This window comes from Cervus elaphus, chromosome 5 (assembly GCF_910594005.1).
Source record: "Cervus elaphus chromosome 5, mCerEla1.1, whole genome shotgun sequence".
In the NCBI taxonomy this organism is placed as follows: domain Eukaryota; kingdom Metazoa; phylum Chordata; class Mammalia; order Artiodactyla; family Cervidae; genus Cervus; species Cervus elaphus.
This window is the reverse complement of record NC_057819.1, coordinates 97,199,144-97,220,905: the sequence shown is the minus strand read 5'-3', so window position 1 is coordinate 97,220,905 and position 21,762 is coordinate 97,199,144. Positions and strand designations below refer to the sequence as shown.

Below are 21,762 nucleotides of genomic sequence, written 5' to 3'. Positions count from 1 at the left end.
TGATGGGGTTCAGCTCTGGGGGAAAGGATCAGCCCCTGTGGCCCCAGGGAGACCTAACCAGTGATGCTCATGGGCTGCCTAGCAACAGCCTGAAGCCGAGCACAGAGGCCACAAAGAGGGGTCAAGCCAACTGGCAGTGGCCCTGGGCGCTAAGTTATAAGGTGTCCCCAGAAGTGAACAGAAAGGGAGAAAGTAATATTCACCCGCAGCTCTGCTTGAGGGGAGCGCCCTGCCAAGGTGCCCGGAAGCTTTGGATAAGCTGCTTTGGGTGGGGAGGGGACACCAAGGGGCACACTCAGGCATCAGCACCCATCACAGGAGACTTCCTAAGGAGGGTGCTCTGGCTAACTGCAGGCCGTTTCCTTGGCAGTGCATGCGTGTTTAGTCGCTCAGTCGTGTCTGACTCTTTGTGACCCCCTGGACTGTAGCCCGCCAGGCTCCTCTGTCCATGGGATCTCCCAGGCAAGAATACTGGAGTGGGGTGCCATTTTCTCATCCAGGAGTCAAACCTGGGCCTTCTGCATTGCAAGCAGATTCTTTACCACTAGTGCCTGGGAAGCCCTTCCTTAGCAGAGGGGCCGGTATGTGGGGGCAGGAGTTGCATGGCTCAGGGCAGAAGAAATACCGAGGCTGCCAGCACCTACCTCTCCAGCCTTGGCACGGGGCACCCATCTGAAGGGGATGAGTTATGAGCCTCCCCTTAATAGCTGTGTCTCTCACCTCTGCTGGACCATTTTACAGCAAGGGACACAGAGGCTCATGCTGGCCAGCCCTTGCATCAGGGCTTGGGGATCTTACTGGGGCCTTCAGGATGGATGGGCTTAAGCACAGATTTTCTGGATTCTTCAGTAAATACTGTTTAAAACTGTTTACCTGAGATCACAGCAGCACCCCTGTGTGGCTGTCTTGGTTGGGTATGAACCTCATTTTAATGGGTTGGTGCTGTGCTGTTCTGTCAGTATCAGCTGTTGCTGCCTCTGTGCCAGACCCCATCCTGGCACTGGGAATGTGGCACCAGACCAAGTCCCTGCCTTCATAGAGCTGACACTATCAAGGCGAAGACAGTCATAACTCCAGATGACATAGCTGCATATGTCTGGGAGCACTAAGTGACTTGGAGAAAGAGAAAGCCAAGGAGCGGGAAGAGAGCCCAAATCCCAGCCTGAAGGGGCCAGGGGTCCTGGGCCCCTGCTGAGGTGCCAACCAGCCCCTTTGCTCATCCCTCTCTCGGCCAGGGCACCAACATTGCATCGGGCAAGGCGGTGGGTGTGGCAGTGGCCACGGGCCTGCACACGGAGCTGGGTAAGATCCGCAGTCAGATGGCCGCCGTGGAGCCAGAGCGGACGCCCCTGCAGCAGAAGCTGGACGAGTTTGGGCGGCAGCTGTCTCGCGCCATCTCCGTGATCTGCATGGCCGTGTGGGTCATTAACATTGGTCACTTTGCCGATCCCGCCCACGGCGGCTCCTGGCTTCGAGGTGCTGTCTACTACTTCAAAATCGCTGTGGCCCTGGCTGTGGCTGCCATTCCCGAGGGGCTCCCGGCTGTCATCACTACTTGCCTAGCACTGGGCACGCGGCGCATGGCCCGTAAGAACGCCATTGTGCGGAGTCTGCCCTCTGTGGAGACCCTGGGCTGCACCTCGGTGATCTGCTCAGACAAGACGGGCACGCTCACCACCAATCAGATGTCGGTCTGCCGGGTGAGTGGCTGCAGCCAGCTTGGGTGTTGCTGTGTGATGCTTGGCAGGCTGGGCTACCTCTCTGGGCCACTCCCCAACTCCAGAGATGGAGGAGAGAACATGTGCGCTGCCCCATGGTGGGAAGCAGATCCAGGTTTTCCTGGGGCAGAGCAGCAAAGCCTGGCTGGACATGCATCATTTGGACACATGTGTCACTCTGTAGGGTCCTGGCAGGCCTCGCAGGCCATCTGCGAACCTCAGTTTCCTCATCTGAAGTTTGGGTGTGCAAGCCCTGCCAGGTGACCATAAAGGACATAGGGGAGGGTCAAGCACAGCCTGGGCATCCGAGCCAAGCCGGGCCTGGACCCAGGTTTTATCCTGCTCCACCGTGACGCTCTGTGGTCAGTGCCTGTCACCCGATACACCAGCTCCGGTGACCTGGGAAGGACCCAGGCAGGAATTATTCATTCCCTGGCGCTCGATCCTAGATCCTGGGCTGCTGCCCACATGCTCCAGGGAGTCTGGCTGAGACTCCAGCAGGTCTCTGGGGGTAGAGGAGTGGGTGGGGTGATGCTGAAGGCTGTGGGTTTGCCATTCTCCCAGGCCCCCTGATCACTCCTCTCCCACCCCTGCTCCCATAAAACCCTGGAAACCCACGCTCTGTGTCTGAGACCTTAGTCCCCCACAAAAGCGCACCAGAGGCTGCCGCAGGGACCAGGGCACTAGCTCACTTTGCTGCCCAGCAGCTCCTGACCTGCTAGAATCCCTAGTAGGACTTCATTTGATCAGTACTACCAGGGATTCTGAAACAAGGGTTTGAAAAACACATGAGCACACCCTTGTGCCCCCCAGATGTTCGTGGTAGCCGAGGCCGGAGCGGGTACCTGCCGTTTGCACGAGTTCACCATCTCAGGCACCACGTATGCCCCGGAGGGCGAAGTGTGAGTGCTCGGCGAAGGGGCACAGGTGGGCGGGGTTTACGGGTGGGCGGGGCTACGTAGGACAACTGTTGAGAGTTGTCATTGGTGAGGCCTCCTGGGGGCGGGGCCAACATACTGGGCATCGCCCAGGGGCGGGGCCAAGAACCCAGTTCTGACCGCTCTGGCTCCACAGGCGTCAGGGAGAGCGGCGAGTGCGCTGCGGGCAGTTTGATGGGCTGGTGGAGCTGGCGACCATCTGTGCCCTGTGCAATGATTCAGCGCTGGACTACAACGAGGTGGGCCCCTACCCACTTTCAGTGACTTCCCTAGTATCCAGGCACTCAGAACAGACCTTTCTCCCAGAGTATCCAAGCTCCCAGGACTGGAGGTCCCTGCCCCTTGGGAGTGCCACACCCCAGGAACACTGCCATTCTCTTCCACTCCACACTGCCCCCCCTCCTCCTTCCTCAGTTTGGCTTCAGAACCTGCTCTGGGGCTCTTGGGCTGTGGGGGACTGTAATGTAAAAGGTAGAAAGGCCAGGGATGCCTGGGAGAAGAGGTTTGGGGGACAAACAATAGGAAGTGTTTAAAGCAAAAGGCACAGCCCAGAAACGGCCCACAGGCCACTATAACCTGATGTGATCTAGGCAGTGAACGCTCTTCCTTGTGGCTGGAGCAGAAGCACGGTGCACGTGGGAGGCTCTTCGCCCCTGAGTGGGGGCACTTGGCCAGACCAAGTCAGTCTGATGCCCAGCTGAGGGCAGCAAACAGACAGCAAAGGGTTTAGAGCAGGAGGGTGATATGGTCAGATCTACATTCACAGACGATCGCCTAGGTCTCAGTGTGGAGGACAGAACAGACTGGGCAAGACCGGGTCCAGGGAGCCCTGTGTGGTCACCCAGGCCCGAGAAATGTCAGCTGAGTCCTGGCTGGGGCTTCAGGAAGAGGGGAGAAGGCATGGGTTGGAGAGAGTTTGGAGCCAAGATCCTGGGACTTGGTGACCGGTTAGGTGAAAGAGGGAGAGGAGCTCAGGTAGCTTCTAGCTGCATTTTGGCTGGAACAGTCACTGGAGTGCACGTATAGAGAGATGGAGAGGTAGACTGAGGGTCCGAAGGGAACCAAGTCCCAACAGGCAGCAACTGTGTGAGTGGGCATGGAGCTCAAGAGGGAGGGAGCAGTGACCTGGGCAGGCCCTGGCCGTGGTAAGCCTGTGAAGAGTGGTGGAGGCAGGGGCATATGAGGCCTCAAGGAGAGAACGGGGAAGGAAGGAGCAGGGCCTGGGAGCTCCAAGGGTCAGGGAGTGAGTGGGAGGTGAGGCCAGGGGTCGCCCCGGCCCTCACTCCCTGTACCTGGGCCCCCCAGACCAAGGGTGTGTATGAAAAGGTGGGAGAAGCCACGGAGACAGCCCTGACCTGCCTGGTGGAGAAGATGAATGTTTTTGACACGGACCTGCAGGCTCTCTCCCGGGTGGAGCGAGCTGGCGCCTGCAATGCGGTGAGCAGTGTGGCTGGGGCTTCTGGGGCATCAGGAGAAGGGAGAGAGGGGAAGGGAGTCCTGGGAGGGTTCTGGGAGGAGGAAGGACCTCAGATGCCTACCTAGTAAGACTGGTCTAGGGAGAAAAGAGAAGAACAGCTGAGTGTGGGCAAGGACTTGGAGTCAGAAATTACCCAGCCTGGTCAGGAAATGGCAACTCTGGGGCATTTCTGGGGCTGGAGAGGGAGACGGAGGCCTTGAATGTCAGGGTTAGAGGAGGATAGATTCACCACCGTGCAGGGAGCAAGAGGCTCTTCACGGGGCCGAGCAGCTGGTGAGGAAGCAGCCAGAATCCCTGGCCCTGCCCCTCAAGCCTTGACCCGCCCGGGCCCCGCAGGTCATCAAGCAGCTGATGCAGAAGGAGTTCACCCTGGAGTTCTCCCGAGACCGGAAGTCCATGTCAGTGTACTGCACGCCCACCCGCCCTGGCCTGGCGGCCCAGGGCAGCAAAATGTTTGTGAAGGTGGGCCTGCCCGACCGGCCTGGGGCCTCTGCACACCTGGGGTCCCCGGGGGCCTGCTCTCCAGTCCTCTGACGAGCCAGAGCCTGCAGTCACGGGACACTGGGGGAGGTGGGAGACCCTCGGCAAAGGGATAACTCCAGAATGAGGGTGGTCAGCCTGCCACGGGGAACTGGGAAGGGGGCCCAGGTGTGGGGCAGGTACAACCCGGGCCAGATGCTGAGGCCTGCCTGTGGTCCCAGGTCTGATCTGAGAGGCACTGCCTTGCCACATGACCTCGGGGTCACCGTGCTGCCACGTGGGCCTTGGGTCCCCGTCTGAATAGTGGGTCAGGCTGGACTGTGTCAGGAGCCCTTTTGCTCCTGATGGGGACTGTTGAAGTGGTTGGTGTCCAGACTTGGTGCTTTGTGTCTTGGAAACAGTCCTAAGGAGAAAAGGAACCAGCTCCATCCAGACTCTTGTCCATAGTCCTTCCTGTCACTGATATTGAATCTGAAGTAGGAGTCAGATTAAAGCAAAATCTTTAAAATCTGCTTTAAAACCTGCAGTGGGGGATTTTAACCTTTTTTAAAACAAAAAGCTTCTGTATTGGGAGTTTGGGCTTCTTAAAATACCTAGTGTTTGACCATATATATATATATATATGTATATGTGTGTGTGTGTGTGTGTATGCATGCATGTATGTATATATATCAAGGGACTTCCGTGACATTCCAGTGGTTGAGACTCTGCACTTTCACTGCAGGAGGTTCAGGTTCCATTCCTGGTCGAGGAGCTAGGATCCCACATGCCCTGTGACTTGGCCACAAAAAACAAACAAAACCCCCTAGTGTTTGGGACACCTTTTGGGGAGAGGGTGGAGGCACTGATGGAGGATTCAGAGGTTCTTTCCAGGCCTGGGACGAGGTCCAGGGTGAGACCCCAAGGCCAGTGAGAAGCGTGGCACCCCACGACCACCCGCCAGAGCCACATCCCCCACACCCTCAGCCGGGCTCTGTTTCCGGTCCCCGAGCAGGGCTCAGCCCACTTCCCGATGCAGAGCACCCTACAGAATTGGAATCATGGGAGCACCAGCCTGGCAAGGCAGTGGGGTCTGCAGAAGGGTGCCATTCCCACCCCGTCCTTCAAAATGCTGTGTCAGGCCTTCTCAGCTTCAAGCTAATTGCCGGGGTGGGGGGATGTTCTGCTGGGGGCTTCACATGGCATCACACTCTATGTGAGCGCCCCCTACCCTCTGGCCTCTCTCACTGTGAGAGAGGTTCCTCTCCAACCTTCTTAAAGATGGATTCTGTCGTGTCCCTTATTGTGTGTCTCCTTGGGTGACCTTACTTACCTGTGATTTAGGCCTCAACTCACAGTTAAGCAGGAGGGAGGGGAGGGTTCCCGACTGACCCAGTTGTCTCCTCCCCTGTCCCGCTGCTGCAGGGGGCTCCTGAGAGTGTGATTGAGCGCTGCAGCTCGGTCCGTGTGGGGAGCCGCACAGTACCCCTGGACACCACCTCCAGGGAGCAGATCCTGGCCACGGTCAAGGATTGGGGCTCAGGTTTGGACACGCTGCGCTGCTTGGCACTGGCCACCCGCGACATGCCCCCGAGGAAGGAGGACATGCAACTGGATGACTGCAGCAAGTTTGTGCAGTACGAGGTGGGTGCTGGGACCCCAGGGCTGTGTGTCCACCTGCAGCACGAGGTGGGTGTGCAGTAGGAGGTGGGTGTTGGGGCCCCAGGCCCATGTGTCCGCCTGCGGCGCTGGGCAGATGGCAGGTTGAGGATGGGTCCAGGCCCCGCTGGCATCTCCCCCCTCCCTACAGACGGACCTGACCTTCGTGGGCTGCGTGGGCATGCTGGACCCTCCGAGGCCCGAGGTGGCTGCCTGCATCGCACGCTGCCACCAGGCAGGCATCCGTGTGGTCATGATCACAGGGGACAACAAAGCCACAGCCGTGGCCATCTGCCGCCGGCTTGGCATCTTCGAGGACACAGAGGACGTGGGGGGCAAGGCCTACACGGGCCGCGAATTCGATGACCTCAGCCCCGAGCAGCAGCGCCACTCCTGCCGCACGGCCCGCTGCTTTGCCCGGGTGGAGCCCGCCCACAAGTCCCGCATTGTGGAGAACCTGCAGTCCTTTAATGAGATCACTGCCATGGTGAGGCCACAAGCTGGGAGCCTGGAGGAGGTGACGGGCTGGGATATGGTGGGAAGCACTGACCACAGGGCTTAGAAAGAGCAACTGGCCAACCCCTGCCTCTGCTTCATTCTTATTTTTCCCAACATCTTATTTCAAAAAACTTCAAGCCCAGAGAGAAATTGAAATGATTTTTATAGTGAATGCCTGTAAATATCTGCCATCTAGAGTCTATAAATAGTATAGGTTTATTTGCTTTATCACATACCTGTCTACCCATCTTTAATCCATCTTTTCTTAATGCTTCAGACTCAGTTGTAGACATCAGTACACTTTGCCCTTGCACAGGAGAGGGAACTTTACCATCAACCCATGAGGTCCCTTTATGAACCCTCTCCATCCGGCCCCCAGCCACAACTCGCAATCTCTGCTCTGATTTTTTTTTTTTCATCTTGGATTATTTTGCCTCTCGTGGATTTTCACATGAGTGGGATCATACAGCATTTGCTGTTTGTGTCTGGCTTTTTTGCTTTGCGGTTTATCCATGTTGCTGAGGGATTCAGTACCATGCTTTTTCGCTTCTTTTTCAGTGGCATTACACTGTGTAATACCAGTCTCTTCACCCCTTCACCTCTGGATGAACACTTGGTTTGGTCTCAGTTTTTGTTCTGTCTCATTCTTGATTGCTGACCTTTTCATCAACACTGATCTTATTCTTAACCTTGATCTCACTCCCCCCTGTCTTGACCTCAGTTTATAATCTTGACCTCCAGCCTGTCCCAGTCCTTTACATTGACCTCAATCCTTATATATGGCTCAGTCTTGACCTGATAATGATCTGGGCACCAATCTTGACTTGACTACAACTGTAAACTTGTTCTTGGCCCTTATTTTTGACTTTCACACTGACTTGGTCCCTGATCTCAACCTTAAACATCTTGAACTGATCCTTTACTCAATTCAACCTTGATACGGGTTCCAGTCTTGACCTGGACCCTGATCTGATCCCTGACGTTGACCCCCCCCCCCAATCTATTACTTTATGTGGGCCTCAATTTTGATCTGGCCTTCAATCTTGACCTTGACATCAACTCTAACTTCTGCCATGACATCATTCCTGAGAGGAACCATAGACTTGACTTATCTCTCCCTTAATCTAGTTTTTTTATCTTGAACATGAGTCCATTCTTGACCCTGTCTTTCACCTTGGCTCCAACCTTCACCTTAACTACAACCCCTCACTGACCCTTGATCTGGGCCATGACCTTCACCTCATTCCTGACTTGACCTTAACTTTGTCCTTCACCTCAGTTTCATTTTCTACCCCACATCCCACCTTGATTTCATCCTTGCCCTCAGTGTGACTCGCCTTCTTCCCGTCCTCACCTCACCATCTTCTCTGACCTTAAACTTGACCTTCTTCTCAATTTCGTCCTTGTCCGCACTTCCTGCCCTGTCCTTAGCCTCAGCCCCAGATCAGTTTCTAGGCTCATGACCTCACCATTGGTTCCGTTCAGCTGTCTGCTTCCCCAGGGACAAGCCCTAAACTTGGCGACAGGCTGAGTGGAGGGGAGTCAAGCGGGTGGCAGGGAAGTTTCTCAGGCGTGAACCCCCCTAACCTGGCCCTCAGACAGGAGACGGAGTGAATGATGCCCCAGCCCTGAAGAAAGCAGAGATCGGCATTGCCATGGGCTCTGGCACGGCCGTGGCCAAGTCAGCGGCGGAGATGGTACTCTCAGACGACAACTTTGCCTCCATCGTGGCTGCAGTAGAGGAGGGCCGGGCCATCTACAGCAACATGAAGCAATTCATCCGCTACCTCATCTCCTCCAACGTTGGCGAGGTTGTCTGGTGAGGCCCTGTGTTCCATCCTCCCAGCCCTCTGGACCAGCTGTGGATCCCCAGGACAGGGAATATACCTGGTCTGGGATGAGGCGACAGGAAGAATGCCTGGTCCTGGGATGGGGCTGCAGGAATGACGGGACTCATGTCCTGCCCTGGAAGACTGGGGCCTTCCAGAGTCCCACCTCAGGGTGGGCAGGAACGGGGACACCCCATCATTCTCCAGAACCCCTGATGTACCTTAGTCCCCAGGGTGGTGCTGGAGAAATCCCCTGGCATCCCTCCAGCCATGACCTTCTTCCCACTTTCAGAGTCCTGCAAGATGGGAGAACTCACCTCACCTTTGGGCAGTAATATGTCCGTGTGTGTGTGTGTGCACATAGGGTGTGTGCCTGAGTGAGAGGCGTGTGTACACGTGTGCATGTGACTTCCTGTTCATCTTTGGGCATGAGTAGAAGCACTGAGGATTTGTGCCCGCATGTAATCGTGTACGCACTTCGGTTCACATGTGAGTGATGCCTGTGGCGAATGGTGAGCGCACGTTTTCCTGGCCGTGTAAGAATTATGCTTCTGTGCACGTCGGGGCAAGCGTGTCGATGTTTGCTTGTGTTTTGTGGGATTGTGTGTCCTGCGCTAGGTTTTTTTGCACACATCTGTGAACAAATGTGTATCTGCTCAGGCACGCACTGTCCACATGTGTGTGTCTGTGTGTGTGTCTTAAAGAGAACTTGTGCCCTGTCCTCAATGGGAGAGGCCTAAAGGGCGGGTCTATCCAGGCCCCAGAGCTGGGACTGGGGGTTCAGGCCCAGCGTGAACAGAGTGTATGCACCCACTTCTCACTCATGTGCACACATCAGAGCTAGCAAAGGGAGGTGGGGCTGCTGCAGAGACAGTGGGTGGCACTCTGGGCCTAGGGTGTGAGTAGCAGCTGGACCTTCCATTTGCTGGGGGCTCAAGCCCATGACTCTGGTTCCAGCATCTTCCTCACAGCCATTCTGGGCCTGCCCGAAGCCCTGATCCCTGTGCAGCTCCTCTGGGTGAACCTGGTGACCGATGGCCTACCTGCCACAGCCCTGGGCTTCAACCCACCAGACCTGGACATTATGGAGAAACGGCCCCGAAACCCTCGAGAGGCCCTCATCAGTGGCTGGCTACTCTTCCGATATCTGGCTATTGGAGGTGAGTGGGGCCCCAGCTTTCATAGGGATTCCTGGAGTTTCCTAAAACCCTTGTATTAGTTATACTTACAAACTCCGGACCAGTAGGACTCAGCCTGGCTTATGTTAAGAGAAACTGTATGTGGACTCATGTAACTGAAAAGACTAGGTATGCTTCAGACATGGCTGGATCCAGCCCTCAGACTATCATTGGCATATTTTAGCTCTGCCTGAGCTTCATTCTCAAGCAGGTGCCCCTTGGGGTGGCAGGATGGTTGCCAGAGCTCCGGCCCTCGGACTTGCCCCATTATAATCCCGAATAAAGCAGAAGAAAGAGTCTTATCCTATTACTCCTGTAGAAATAGCATAAAATTCTCAGGCCTGTTCTCCACTCATGTTGGGTCACCTGCTTATCTCCTTGCCAATCACTGTGGCCAGGGATGGAGCAGATGCTGACTGCCCATCAGGGCCACTGCTGACCCCGAGGGTAGGTGCTACGCACTCAAGGGAGAGAGTGGTTCCCTGACAGAGATTCAGCGAATTATTGGGAAAGGGAAACAGATGCCAGAAAACCACAGGCGTCCGCTAGAGCCGGTTTCTTCCCGCCCTCCCCACAGTGTATGTCGGCCTGGCCACAGTGGCTGCTGCCACCTGGTGGTTCCTGTATGATGCCGAGGGACCGCAGGTCACCTTCTACCAGCTGGTAAGCAAGGGATGGCCAGGGAGCCCACTGGGGTCATCTGAGAGGTAGAACTTGCAGCCCATGTTGTTGTTGGAGTTCCAGGAGAGAGGGAATCCAGAACCCCACGGGTGGCCAGTGGCTGTCCCTCCCCACCCCTGCACACCTATAGACACCCACCACTTAAGGAAACAAGCTCAGAAGCCACCAGAAGCCTTGAGACAGCAGCACAACCCCCGAGCCAGAGAAGATGCTGCTCACTCCCCGTTTCATTCAGTTACAGGGGGCCTCAGGGCTTCACTGCCTGGAAGCCTCACCTTTATTGGGAAACTTCCCAAACATTGAGGGCTCAGTGATAGGAGCACCTGAATGGTGGAACTTTTGGCAGAGGGTCAGACTGAAGTGATCAATCGTGGAGGGAAGGAATCTGCCAGGCTTTTATAGCCAACCTGTCTCTTGGGGAAAGGACCCATTGACCTCTTGAAGTCCCCTGGCTGGCAGTTGCACACCACAGGCCTGGCTTAGTTCAGCCTAGCTCTGAAAACAAGCAAGGAGACGCCACCTCCATCCTGACCTCAACTGCTGTCTGTCCGTCTGTCCCTCTGTCTGAGCAGCCAACGCATCTCCTTTGCTTGAAAGAAACTTCGCAGCAATTCTGGCCAGGCCAGTTATGGGTTGCCGGTTTAAAGGAGAGAGCTGCCTGGATGTAGACTTTCCTTCCTCTGGTGTGCTTGCCTTTCTGTTTTCCTGTAGACAGAAGAGCTCCAGAGAGGGACCCTGACTTCCTGCCCCCGTCCTGGGTGTGTCAGGGAAATGCAGTCTTTCCCACCCCCGGGGGCAGTGTGAGGGCTCTTTCCGGGGTTCCCAGCTCGGTGGAGGCAGCTGGGGGTGCTTTCTTTCTCCCACCAGCCCTCAAGCACACAGGTCTCCCCTCCTGGCAGCAGTGCAGAGCCTGGGCCCAGACCCCATCCCAAAGGCTGGTGGCCCTCAGCCCTCGGCAGATGGATCAGACACCTGCCCCTGCAGCTCCTTTGGGGGCGGCAGGTGGAGAGTGGGGGTGTGCTGACCATCCTGCTACAGCCTTTCTCCTGTCCCATCACTATCACCATCCTTTGTGCTATGAACCCCAAATTTCCAGGGACCTCCCCCCATATCAACCTTCTGAGCAGTCCCATATAGCCAGCTGCATACCTCCTATGGGATATCCCACAGTCCCAGTGCACTCACCAAGGCCACAGTCAAAATCAGTTGCCTTTTTGCAAACAATTCCCTCTTCTGCCATCTGCATCTCAGTTCCACCTCCTCCCTGGTCACCCCAGCCAGACCCTTGGAGTCCTGCTAGACACACATCCCATACCCACCACCAGTCAGTCCTCGGTCCCCCTGGGGCCCCCTTCACAACTGTCCTCAGGTCATTCCATTTCTCATTTATCCACTTGGTCAAGAAGCAGCTGTTAGGCCTGACTGGGCCAGGAACAAATTGCTAGAGCAATGGCGGTGACTGAGTGGCAGAGTGTCTGCAGAGAGTGTCCCGTCTGGTGGGGGAGAGAGCCAGGGAAATGGGCGGTCACGTTTTAGGGTGAGCAGTGCTTCCGCGGAGAAAAGGCAGGAGGCTGTGGAACTTGGAGGTGGTCAAGAGTTAGACCTAAAGTAGAACTCTCAGCTGCAGGTGTTGGAATTTCAGGAGAGGTGCCTGGAGCCTCGCTAGCATTCCTGGAGGAATGCTGAATAAAGGCAAGAGAGTAGATCCTGGATCCCAGTTGCCCAGGTTCACACCCTGGTTCTATGATTGAGTGTGGACCGATCTGGGAGGGTTCAAGATGCGAGGTGGGCCTAGGGTTTATTCTGATGGCTGTTAGGGAGCCATGGAAGGACGCTGTGTGATTTGGAATAGGCGACTTAACCTCTCTGTTCATTTCTCCACCCATATAAAATGGGTAATAGACCCTGCCTCATAGGGCTATCCAGACGATTACCCGAGTCAGTATGTATAACATGCCTAACCCAACACCTGGCACGTGGTAAGAGCTATGTAAATGTTAATGAAACCCAGAGGGAGGCTCGCAGGTGAAGGTGAATGGCGAATAGGAAATAGCCAGGGAGGCCAAGGGAAGGAGTAGGGAGAACAGTAGCTTCACCCAAAGAAACAGGCCTGCCACCCCCCAGGGGAGGGGTGCTCACGATGAAACTGTGAGGCAGAAGTTCCAGCCCCTGAGCACCTTCTAATGAACAATGCTGGAGGCCACACTGCGGCCCCTGATCCAGGCACAATGCAGGTGCTCACTGCTGAAACCCAGAAGGTCGGAACTGGGCAGGGTGTTTTTGTTTTTGTATGGCTGTGATGGGGCTTTGTTGGTGTGTGTGGGCTTTCCCTAGTTGCGGTGAGCAGGGGTTACTCTTCATTGCAACGCATGGGCTTCTCATTGCCTTGGCTTCTCTTTTTGTGGAGCACAGGCTCTAGGGCACATGGAATTCAGTTGTTCAGGACTTAGTTGCTCTGTGGCAGTTGGAATCTTCCAGGGATTGAACCTGTGTCCCCCTTCATTGGCAGGCGGATTCTTACCCACTCTGCCAGCAGGGAAGTTCTGGGATGTTTATCTATTGAAACACCTCCATGTGATCCTATTCTCAGTGTCTTCCCTGGGCATGGGCATGGGGATGCAAGCACACATGGGCCCAAATGGGAGGTGTGTGCATGGCATTTGTGTGTACACGTTTGAGCAAAGTCCTTACCGTTAAGATCTGGAGGTGAGGCCTGACGGTGGTGACACAGCCCGAAAGAACATTTGTCCTCTTGGTCACTTGGGTGGTTTCAAAGTTTAGGACATTTTCTCTGCCCTGTGATCAGTGCCAAATAAAACTGTGCACTTGTCCCAAATACTGGAGCTTGTTTTTTTTTTTTTTTTGAGAAATTCCCTCTGTTGATTTAAATAAGACTCTCCCTCTCTTTGTCAAGAGAGAAGTCTAGCCAAGCCATGGTCTTTTATCATTTTGCATCGTGCATGAGAGAGGAAAGAACCAGCAGTCTCTTCGGGCTGACGAAGTCGCTCTATCCACTTTTATGCCATGTGGGGAATGAGGGATGGGTTTCCTGGGCAGGAGGTCAGGCCGCCGATCATTTTACAGATTTCTCTTTGAGGCTTATTTTCGCAACACGTGGCCCCCATTTCTAAACTTTAATCTTAAAAGGATCACTGTTTCAGAGGAGATTCCAGGGGCCAGATGTTGGAGAACAGAGCTGTGTAATGGTTGTGAATGTTCATGTGAATTCCCATGGTGCGGAAGAGAACGAGACGGAATTCTCACGAGTGGCCTCAGTTCAGTATCTTGTTACAGCAGCTTCTGAGAGCAAGGTTCATGGGCAGGAAGACGACTCCCCTGGGGCCGCAGGGGCAAGCGCCACCTCCCTTATCGAGTCCTGGGAGCTGCTTGTTCATTGTGGAGAAGCTGTGTAGCAAGCTTGCACCTGACCATGCATGTGTTAGGCCTTGTTATGAGCGAAGGGCAGGTCTGGTAGAGCTCGATTTCAGTGGCAGAAATGAAGAGAGGTGTGAATGGAATCTTATTTAATAAGGTGTGAATGGAATCTTATTTAATAATCATGACTAGGGCCCCAGTAGCCTCATCTTCTGGGCTTCCGAGGTGGCACTCGTGATCAAGAACCTGCCTGCCAATATAGCAGACATGAGACTTGCGTTTGATCCCTGGGTCAGGAAGATACCCTGAAGGAGGGCATGGCAACCCATTCCAGTATCCTTGCCTGGAAAACCCCATGGACAGAGGAGCCTGGCTCCTACAGTCCACAGAGTCACGTCGCAAAGAGTTGGACATGACTGAATCGACTTAGCACGCACGCTCACAGCCTCACCTTCTATCAGCCAAAGGTGGATTCTATTCAAGTATAATTCTGCTGATCGATTTTCATATGCATTTACTTATTTGGTGTTAGTCACTCAGTCGTGTCCAACTCTTTGCGACCCCATGGACTGTAGCCCGCCAGGCTTCTCTGTCCATGGGGTTTTCCAGGCAAGAATACTGGAGTAGGTTGTCATTTCCTTCTCCAGGGGATCTTCCCAACCCAGGAATCGAACCCGGGTCTCCTGCATTGCAGGCAGATTCTTTACTCTCTGAGCCACTGGGGAAGCCCAACTTATTTGGTGACTTCAGTTAATCACTGCCTCCCCCAACCCCTGCACCTCTGATACTCAGGCCCTCACCCTCTGAGTCCAGGGCCCCCTGCCATCCTCCCCAGCCTAATACCAGCTGCTCTCCCCTTTTCTGACCACAGCCCCACCCCAGAACATCTTGCCCTTCTCCCTGGCACAGTGCAGCCTCGGTCCCCATCCTGGGTGAGCGAGCACCCCTCCCTGGGTCCTCTCCACAGCAGCACTGGCTGTACTGTGTCCCCAGATGTGAGCTGAGGGTGAGCGGGGGAAGGGAGGCTTCCCTCTTCCCATGCCCTGGTCCCGCCTCTGACCACTCTTCTTTCTGCCTGCACCCCATCTCACCTGGGCGCCCCCAGAGGAACTTCCTGAAGTGCTCCGAGGACAACCCGCTCTTTGACGGCATTGACTGCGAGGTCTTTGAGTCACGCTTCCCCACGACCATGGCTTTGTCTGTGCTGGTGACCATTGAGATGTGCAATGCCCTGAACAGGTGCGCTGGCAGAGGGGCCTGGAGCGGGGGCTGAGGGTCAGTAGGGGCCCAGGAGTGGCATTGGAGGTGTCCATAATTACAGTTTGAGGGTCAGAAGGGTCCAGAGGAGGATTCTGAGAGCCAGTGGGGGCTAGAATTGGGATCCAGAGGATCAAGGGAGACATGGTTGATGTCTGAGGAAATAGAAGGGCCAGGATTAGGTCTGAGGGTCAGAGAAAGGGGGTCCGAGCCCCAGGACTGGCCCCTGGGGGCTGAGTGGGCAATAGCCACACACCACTTCTGGGTGCATTCCCAGAAGCACTCCGGATTTTGAAGGACAACGCTAAAACAGACCAGCTCCTCCCTGCACCTCACTTGGGGGATGGGTGGGGGACCAGAGCGGGGCCTGCCCACATCCTGGTCTGAGGTGAGTGCCCCGTGTGCCCTCAACAGCGTCTCGGAGAACCAGTCACTGCTGCGGATGCCACCCTGGCTGAACCCCTGGCTGCTGGCGGCCGTGGCCATGTCCATGGCCCTGCACTTCCTCATTCTGCTTGTGCCGCCCCTGCCTGTGAGTCGCTGCCCAGCCCTGCTCCCCTCCTCCAGCTCCTGGGTCACAGGGCCCTAATTCTCCTCTGAGGCTGGGTCTTTCCAGGGCCTCTTTGTGGTGGAGACTGCTGGGGGCTGTAATGGGGGAGAGGTCTGATGGTGCTCAGTGACCGCAGGGACCTGGATCCTGCCCAGCCAGATGTGTCCCCCACTTCAGGACATCCCCGCCCCAGACTTGGGGAACAGAACAGGTGGAGGGGAAGGAAAAAATAGAAAAAAAAAAAAAAGAGGTCCCCCAAGGCTGGGGCAGGAGGAGACGATGCGCTTTCCCGATGCAGAATCCCTCCCACTTCCCACCGGGACAGGACTTGGTCCTGCGGGTGAGGGCCGGGGAGGAGAGGAGACCACGTGGACACAGATCTGGAGGCGGGACGGGGACATCTTAGACGGGCTCGTGAAGAGTCCACTGTAGCCGGGGGGATGTGAAGCGGTGGATCTGGGGGGCTCTGGGCACTCCTTCCTTTAACCGAGACGCCCCCATCCCAGCTCATCTTCCAAGTGACCCCACTGAACGGGCGCCAGTGGGTGGCGGTGCTCCAGATATCGCTGCCTGTCATCCTGCTCGACGAGGCTTTCAAGTACCTCTCCCGGAAGCACGTGGACGGTGAGTGGAGGCCCCAGACCCCCCCACCGGCTCGCCTCCAGCCCACCTCCCCACCTGCCTCCGCCCCCAGTCTGCAGTGGGTGTCAGCAGGGTCTTGCGCTGCCGGGGCCGGGGCCCTGGGCTCAGAGGGTGGCCGACAGGAGCACCGCTCAGGACCGGACCACTTCGCTCTCTTCGCTTGCTGCCAGCCGTGCCCAGTCCAGCCTGCTGTGCCCTCCTCTGGGTCTTCCCCTCTGACTTCTCTGAGCTGAGCCTGTCGCAACGCAGGCACTCTCAGGACGGCCTCCCAGACACAGACTGGGCAGCCGCTGACTGCCTCCTCTGGGACCCCAGACCACACTGGGTCGGCCTCCTTGGCATCACCTTGTGGGTGGGTGAAAGGGGCATTTTCTGAGTTCCCACCTCTGGGTCTGTATAATCTCGGGCACAGAGGGCAGAAGGGCAGGGTGGGGGCCAGTGTGTGGAGGGGCGGGCCAGGGCATGCTGTCCGTCTCTGCCCACCTCTGCCAGGGGCCCAGAGAGCAGGCATCTCTGAACCTCCTGAGGGCAGGGAGGCGGGATCGTTCTTACTCTCTGAACTGCCCAGAGAGGGAGGAAGCCGGGGTGAGAAACTCCCTCTTCCTGGGACTTGGAGCCAAGGCCTTGGGTCTGTGGCCAGGCTGCTGGCCCATGTTAGGCCCAGAGATGACCGAGGCCTGCGGTGGAGCAGCTGGGTGGGTCCTTAAGGGCCACCTCTGGCAGGAATGTACCCGGGCCCAGGGAGGGGATGCAGGGGGTGGGGAAGGGCTATAAATAGATCACTGGTCTGGCATTCCACAGGGGCCAAGGCAATCAATCGGCCTCCATCTCCCATGCTGGCCCGCCCTCCTGGGCACTGCAAATATTTTGTCTTATTGAAAAAGCCAAAACAAGTCAGCTTGCACTCCCTGGGGAAGCTGGCCCACCCCAAGTCTGTCCACAGGGTGACCAGACATGGTGGGGGGAAAGGGGGGCTCAGCCAAGGGGGACAGTGGAGCTGGTGGGAGTGGGAGCCAAAGTGAGGCTCAAACCCACGGGTGCGGGCAGGGGAGCCGGACGCAGCATTGTGCCTGCTGCGGGGTTCTTTCTGGCCCACCCTCTGGACGCTCGAGAATCCCATGGACCAAGGGGCCTGGCGGGCTATAGTCCATAGGGTCGCAAAGAGTCAGACACAACTGAAGCGACTGAGCATGCTGGACGCTCCAGGGGAAGTGAAGAGGGTACTGGCTCTGTCATCTAAAACTCTATCTTCGGGACCCCCAACTCTGACTGGAGCGCGGAGTTGGGGGTGGTCCACCCAGAAGGCTTGACCTTGGCCACACTCACCTCCACAGTCAGGCCTCCTGGGGGTGCGGGCAGCTCAGACAGCTTCATGTCTTCAAGAGCTTTCTTTGGGCAAGAGGGTCCACACATTTTCTCGAGAAAACTCCCAAGTGAGGACATTTCTCAGCCAAGGGGAGAAGCCTCTGTTTCCGGCACTGTTCCAGGGCTGGTTGCTGGATGATGGAGGATTCGGCCCAGGTTGGGGAGGGGAGGCCTCCCTGCAGGCCTCCAGCAGGACGGGACAGGGGAGGGAGCAGTCCCCGCCAGGCCAGGGTTGGGGTGGTTTATAGAAGAGGTGGGGTTTGAGCAAAGGTTTGAAAGGGGAGGATTGAACTTGGCGGAAAAGGAGCTGGGCTCTTTAGTGGGGCTGGGGCTCAGAGTGCAGGGTACAGGGGTGAGGCCAGAGTGGGACAGGGGCCTCGAATATCAAGGTAAGGACCCTGGACATTGTCCTCAGGGAAGTGGAAGCCACAGAAGGGTGGAGGCATAGGAAGAACTGGGATCACCATGGAGGGCAGATGGGAGACGAGGCTAGAGGTAGGGAGGCTGCTGGGGCCTGTAGAGCTGGTCTGGGAGGGGAGACACTGAGGCCCAGGGTGAGCTGGTCCCAGGCAATGCCTCCACCTCCACCAAAAACCTGAGATGTTGACTGTGGTCCTGGTGAGGCTTGGCTTGTGAGTGTGATGCTCTGCTGTCAGGAGTGGCGTGGGGCTGCAGGCTGGGCATCTGTGCCCACTTCAGAGAGATGGGGTGGAGTGTGCCTGCTGGCACCCAGACAGCTCTGCCCCGTGTGGCCGCAGTCCCTTGGGTCTCCTAAAGGCAGCCAGGGCGGGGATGAGACGGGAGACCCTGTTATGTTCCCAAGCCAGCCTGGCGGCCTTTTAGGGAAGTTTTGCAGAAGACTGATGCTCATGACTTCCCCACGATTTACAAGGAGTGTGTCCTGCAGAGGACTATTGGGGTTGCTGGGTCAGCCCCGGGGGGTTGTGGGGTGTCCTCTTGCCCCACTTCCTGGCTCTGCCCAGGTGCAGCTGAGCAGCTGTCAGGTGGAGGCCTGTGGGCTTCGCTGAGGGGGCCGGGAGGCCTGATGAGATTGAGTGTGGACCGATCTGGGAGGGTTCAAGATGCGAGGTGGGCCTAGGGTTTATTCTGATGGCTGTTAGGGAGCCATGGAAGGGCGCAGTGGGCTGGGTCTGTAGCATGATGCCAGGGGCAAGAGGGTGTTGGTGAGAGGCCTTGAGTCAGCAGAGGACGAGAGATGGGCGAGACGTCAGGGTGGCCTTGGTTCCCGGACCTCATCCTGGTGGTTGGTGGTTCACCAAAGTGGAAACCAAGAGGAGAAGGTGCATCAGATGCTCTGGGGGTGTTGATGGAATACCTGGGGTGAAGGAAGCCCCGGGGATGTCCAGAGGGATGTAGCAGGGCTGGGGGCTGACCGAGAGATGCTGTGGGAGAGTGGGGCTCTCCCGGGAGAAGAGGAGGCCGGAACGGGCCCAAAGGAGCCAGCCTGGATGTGTGCTCCCAAACGTACATCTTCACACGCTCTCGGGTTTTCTTCTAGAAGACAAGGACCAGAAGTGAGTGCGGGGAGCAGAGTGGAGTCCCCAGCGTGTACCTCAGAGTGACGGTGCCCAAGCGTTCACCTCCGCCCCCACCCCCACCCGCCTGCACACTCGCCTGCTTGCTCACCGGGCTCACCGCCAGGCCTGGCCTGGGGTCTCCGTTCCCACTCCCGCCTGCCTGGGGGCTCTGTGATTCAGGTCTCTGGGCTCTAGTCCAGGATCTGCAGCCTGCGAGGGGCCTGCCCGGAGGCTGGAGCTGGCCCGGAGCCCTCCTCCCCAGATCCTCAAGCACACACACTCACGCTCCCAGCACTTCCCTGCTTGGAGGCGGGGCATGCCCTTAGCGACCTGCAGGCGTGTCTACACTGATGGAGTTCTGGGAACCACTCTGATCTCACAGTTAGTGAGTGCCTGGTCTGGGGCCTGGTCGGCCCCAGGGTGAAGAGGGGACATCCGGACCCAGCCGTGCACACGAGGACAGACAGCCCCTTCCATTCCACTCCGCTTCCTCGGAACCGACTCACGAGGGCTTGAGCCTGTTTCTGTTTATCCATGCAGGGAGCTGAAGACTCACAGAGAGGGCACGGTGGGGGAGGGGGGCTGGGCAGGGATCCCCCTTTCCTGGGAAATGGCCAGCCTGCCCGCCTCAGCTCCAGACTCAGGGTTCTCTGTTCCGAGCAAACGAAACATGCCATCTCTGCGTTGCCTGCCCTACCAAGCAGAGGATGGAGTTGCCTTCTGTGTTCCTGCCGCCTGAGACCCGAGACCTCCTTGGGATCGCTGAACACTGTGCCCTGCCACCCAGCCCAGGGCTCCGCCATCTCCAACTCTGCATGGCCGGGTGGTCCTTGGCCTTAGTCTTTGCCCCTGCCCCCACCCCCAGCCCCGCACACCCATGAGCCAAAAGGGTGTCTGTCTAAGACACCTTAGACAGGTGTCATAGCTAAGAATGGCTGGTTATCAAGGGCACATTCCCTCCCTCTGTCCTTGCTGGAGGGACCCACGTGCACCTGCATCACCTCCCTGGAGGGAAGAGAGCGTTCGAGGGACACACATGTTTCTCTCCACTCATTTTTTGCCCCTCCGGCAAAGATTAGCTTGATACAGAAGAAGCAGTGAGCAATGACTGCGTCCTCGCCCCTCCTCGAGAGTGTACAGAGTGATGATTTTATATGTAAATCAAGACCCACATCCTGTCCTGGTCCCCAGAATCAAAAGCCCCCTCGGCCTGCCTTACAGACAAATGGGCTCAACATTCAGTGGCCTCTCCCCCTAGCCTTTGCCCTCCCTTCTCTTGAAAGTGAGAGAACCGAGTCTCCCTGTCTTTGTAGGGGAGGAGGGCGGTGCCGGGGGGCAGGGGCCTGTACCCACCTGCTGACCTGCAGTCTGCTACAGAAATAAAGGCCGGGTGTCTGGATCCGTGAGGGTCATCATTGTGTTTCCTGGGGAGGAAAGGCCAGGAGGGGTCCATGGGAAGCAGGACTGGGCCTGGAGCCTGAATATCAGGGGTCCCTTGTTCCCCACAGAGGTCACCCCAGCCCCAGCTGTTCCATGGGTCCTGACTCTCCCGCAGGTACTGTCTGTCTCTGGTCCTTACCAGCCCCACCCGAATGCATCCCCCCCAAGACTTCCTGAGGTTCACGCTGTCCAGGGGCCTCATGAGGCTGCTTGCCATGAACTGACTCGCCCAGACGGCCCTGCCCTCCGGGACCGGGGGCTCTGGGAAGGAAAGAGCCAGGGTTCCCTGCCTCCCTCGTTTTCTCCTTTGAAAGGAGGGCTCACTGCCCTGGGATGGGGACTTGGGCCCTGCCCACAGGGCCAGAGGTGGGTCCAGCTCCATAACCAGTGGGCTTCACTGCAGAGTGAAAATGTGGAGCCTCTTGTTCAAAGATGAGGAGCTTCTTTTCTTTCTTTTTTTGATGTGGGCCATATCTAAAGTCTTCATTGAGTTTGCCACATATTGCTTCTGTTTTGCACTTTTTGGTTTTATGGCCCTGAGGCATGTGGATCTTAGCTCCCCGACCAGGGATCGAACCCACACCTCGCTCATTGGAAGGCGAAGTCTTAACCACTGGACTACCAGGAAAGTCTCCAAGAATTTCTTAGCAGTGGCCACAGAGCAAGAAACCACGCATGCAGTTCTTCTCCGAGTAAGAGGGCCCTGTGCAAAGCACGAATGGGGCATCCAGGAAGCTGGCCATGACCAGAGCAGGCAGTACCCAGCTTTAGGAGATGCCAGGTTTTATCCAGGGGACAGGGTTTGACATACAGCTTGCAGCAGGATCTGGGAATGAACAGGTTTCCCCCTTGTACATGGTCCATCTCAGATCACAGAGCCTTTACATACACCTCATCTCGGGCGTCCTCAACCAGCTCTATGTGGTGGGCCAGGCAGGGCTCTGTCTGGCCTGATCATCTAATTGGCCCTCATCTTGACAGACAGGCAGTGAGTGGCCCTATGATGGGCCTGGGGGTCTGCTCAGGACACAGGCGGGCTCAGGGCTCCTGGCAGCCTCTGGGGCGCGTGGCCAAGCCTGCTGTGCCTCTGCCCCCGCCCCTCAGGCCTGCCCAAGTCCGGCCTTGTCCAGCACACGGCATGGAGCCTGATGGGCCAAG

The 21,762-nt window shown here is 56.9% G+C and overlaps 1 protein-coding gene across 3 annotated transcripts in view; it reads left to right on the top strand.

Moving 5' to 3' along the window:
• ATP2A3 (ATPase sarcoplasmic/endoplasmic reticulum Ca2+ transporting 3) overlaps nucleotides 1–20,563 on the top strand; it is a 34,510-nt gene extending 13,947 nt beyond the window's left edge. The window contains exons 8-22 of one of the 3 annotated variants that reach the window (XM_043903421.1): nucleotides 1,236–1,700; nucleotides 2,532–2,620; nucleotides 2,793–2,895; nucleotides 3,962–4,093; nucleotides 4,470–4,595; nucleotides 6,018–6,236; nucleotides 6,403–6,738; nucleotides 8,348–8,568; nucleotides 9,536–9,738; nucleotides 10,334–10,419; nucleotides 14,918–15,051; nucleotides 15,484–15,601; nucleotides 16,126–16,243; nucleotides 16,496–16,586; nucleotides 19,146–20,563. In XM_043903421.1, the coding sequence (XP_043759356.1) occupies nucleotides 1,236–1,700; nucleotides 2,532–2,620; nucleotides 2,793–2,895; nucleotides 3,962–4,093; nucleotides 4,470–4,595; nucleotides 6,018–6,236; nucleotides 6,403–6,738; nucleotides 8,348–8,568; nucleotides 9,536–9,738; nucleotides 10,334–10,419; nucleotides 14,918–15,051; nucleotides 15,484–15,601; nucleotides 16,126–16,243; nucleotides 16,496–16,586; nucleotides 19,146–19,209 (2,505 nt within the window). In that variant the 3' untranslated portion in view covers nucleotides 19,210–20,563. The remainder of the gene's footprint in view (nucleotides 1–1,235; nucleotides 1,701–2,531; nucleotides 2,621–2,792; nucleotides 2,896–3,961; nucleotides 4,094–4,469; nucleotides 4,596–6,017; nucleotides 6,237–6,402; nucleotides 6,739–8,347; nucleotides 8,569–9,535; nucleotides 9,739–10,333; nucleotides 10,420–14,917; nucleotides 15,052–15,483; nucleotides 15,602–16,125; nucleotides 16,244–16,495; nucleotides 16,587–19,145) is intronic. The other 2 variants (XM_043903419.1, XM_043903420.1) reach the window with 2 other exon arrangements.
• The last annotated feature ends 1,199 nt before the right edge of the window (nucleotides 20,564–21,762 follow it).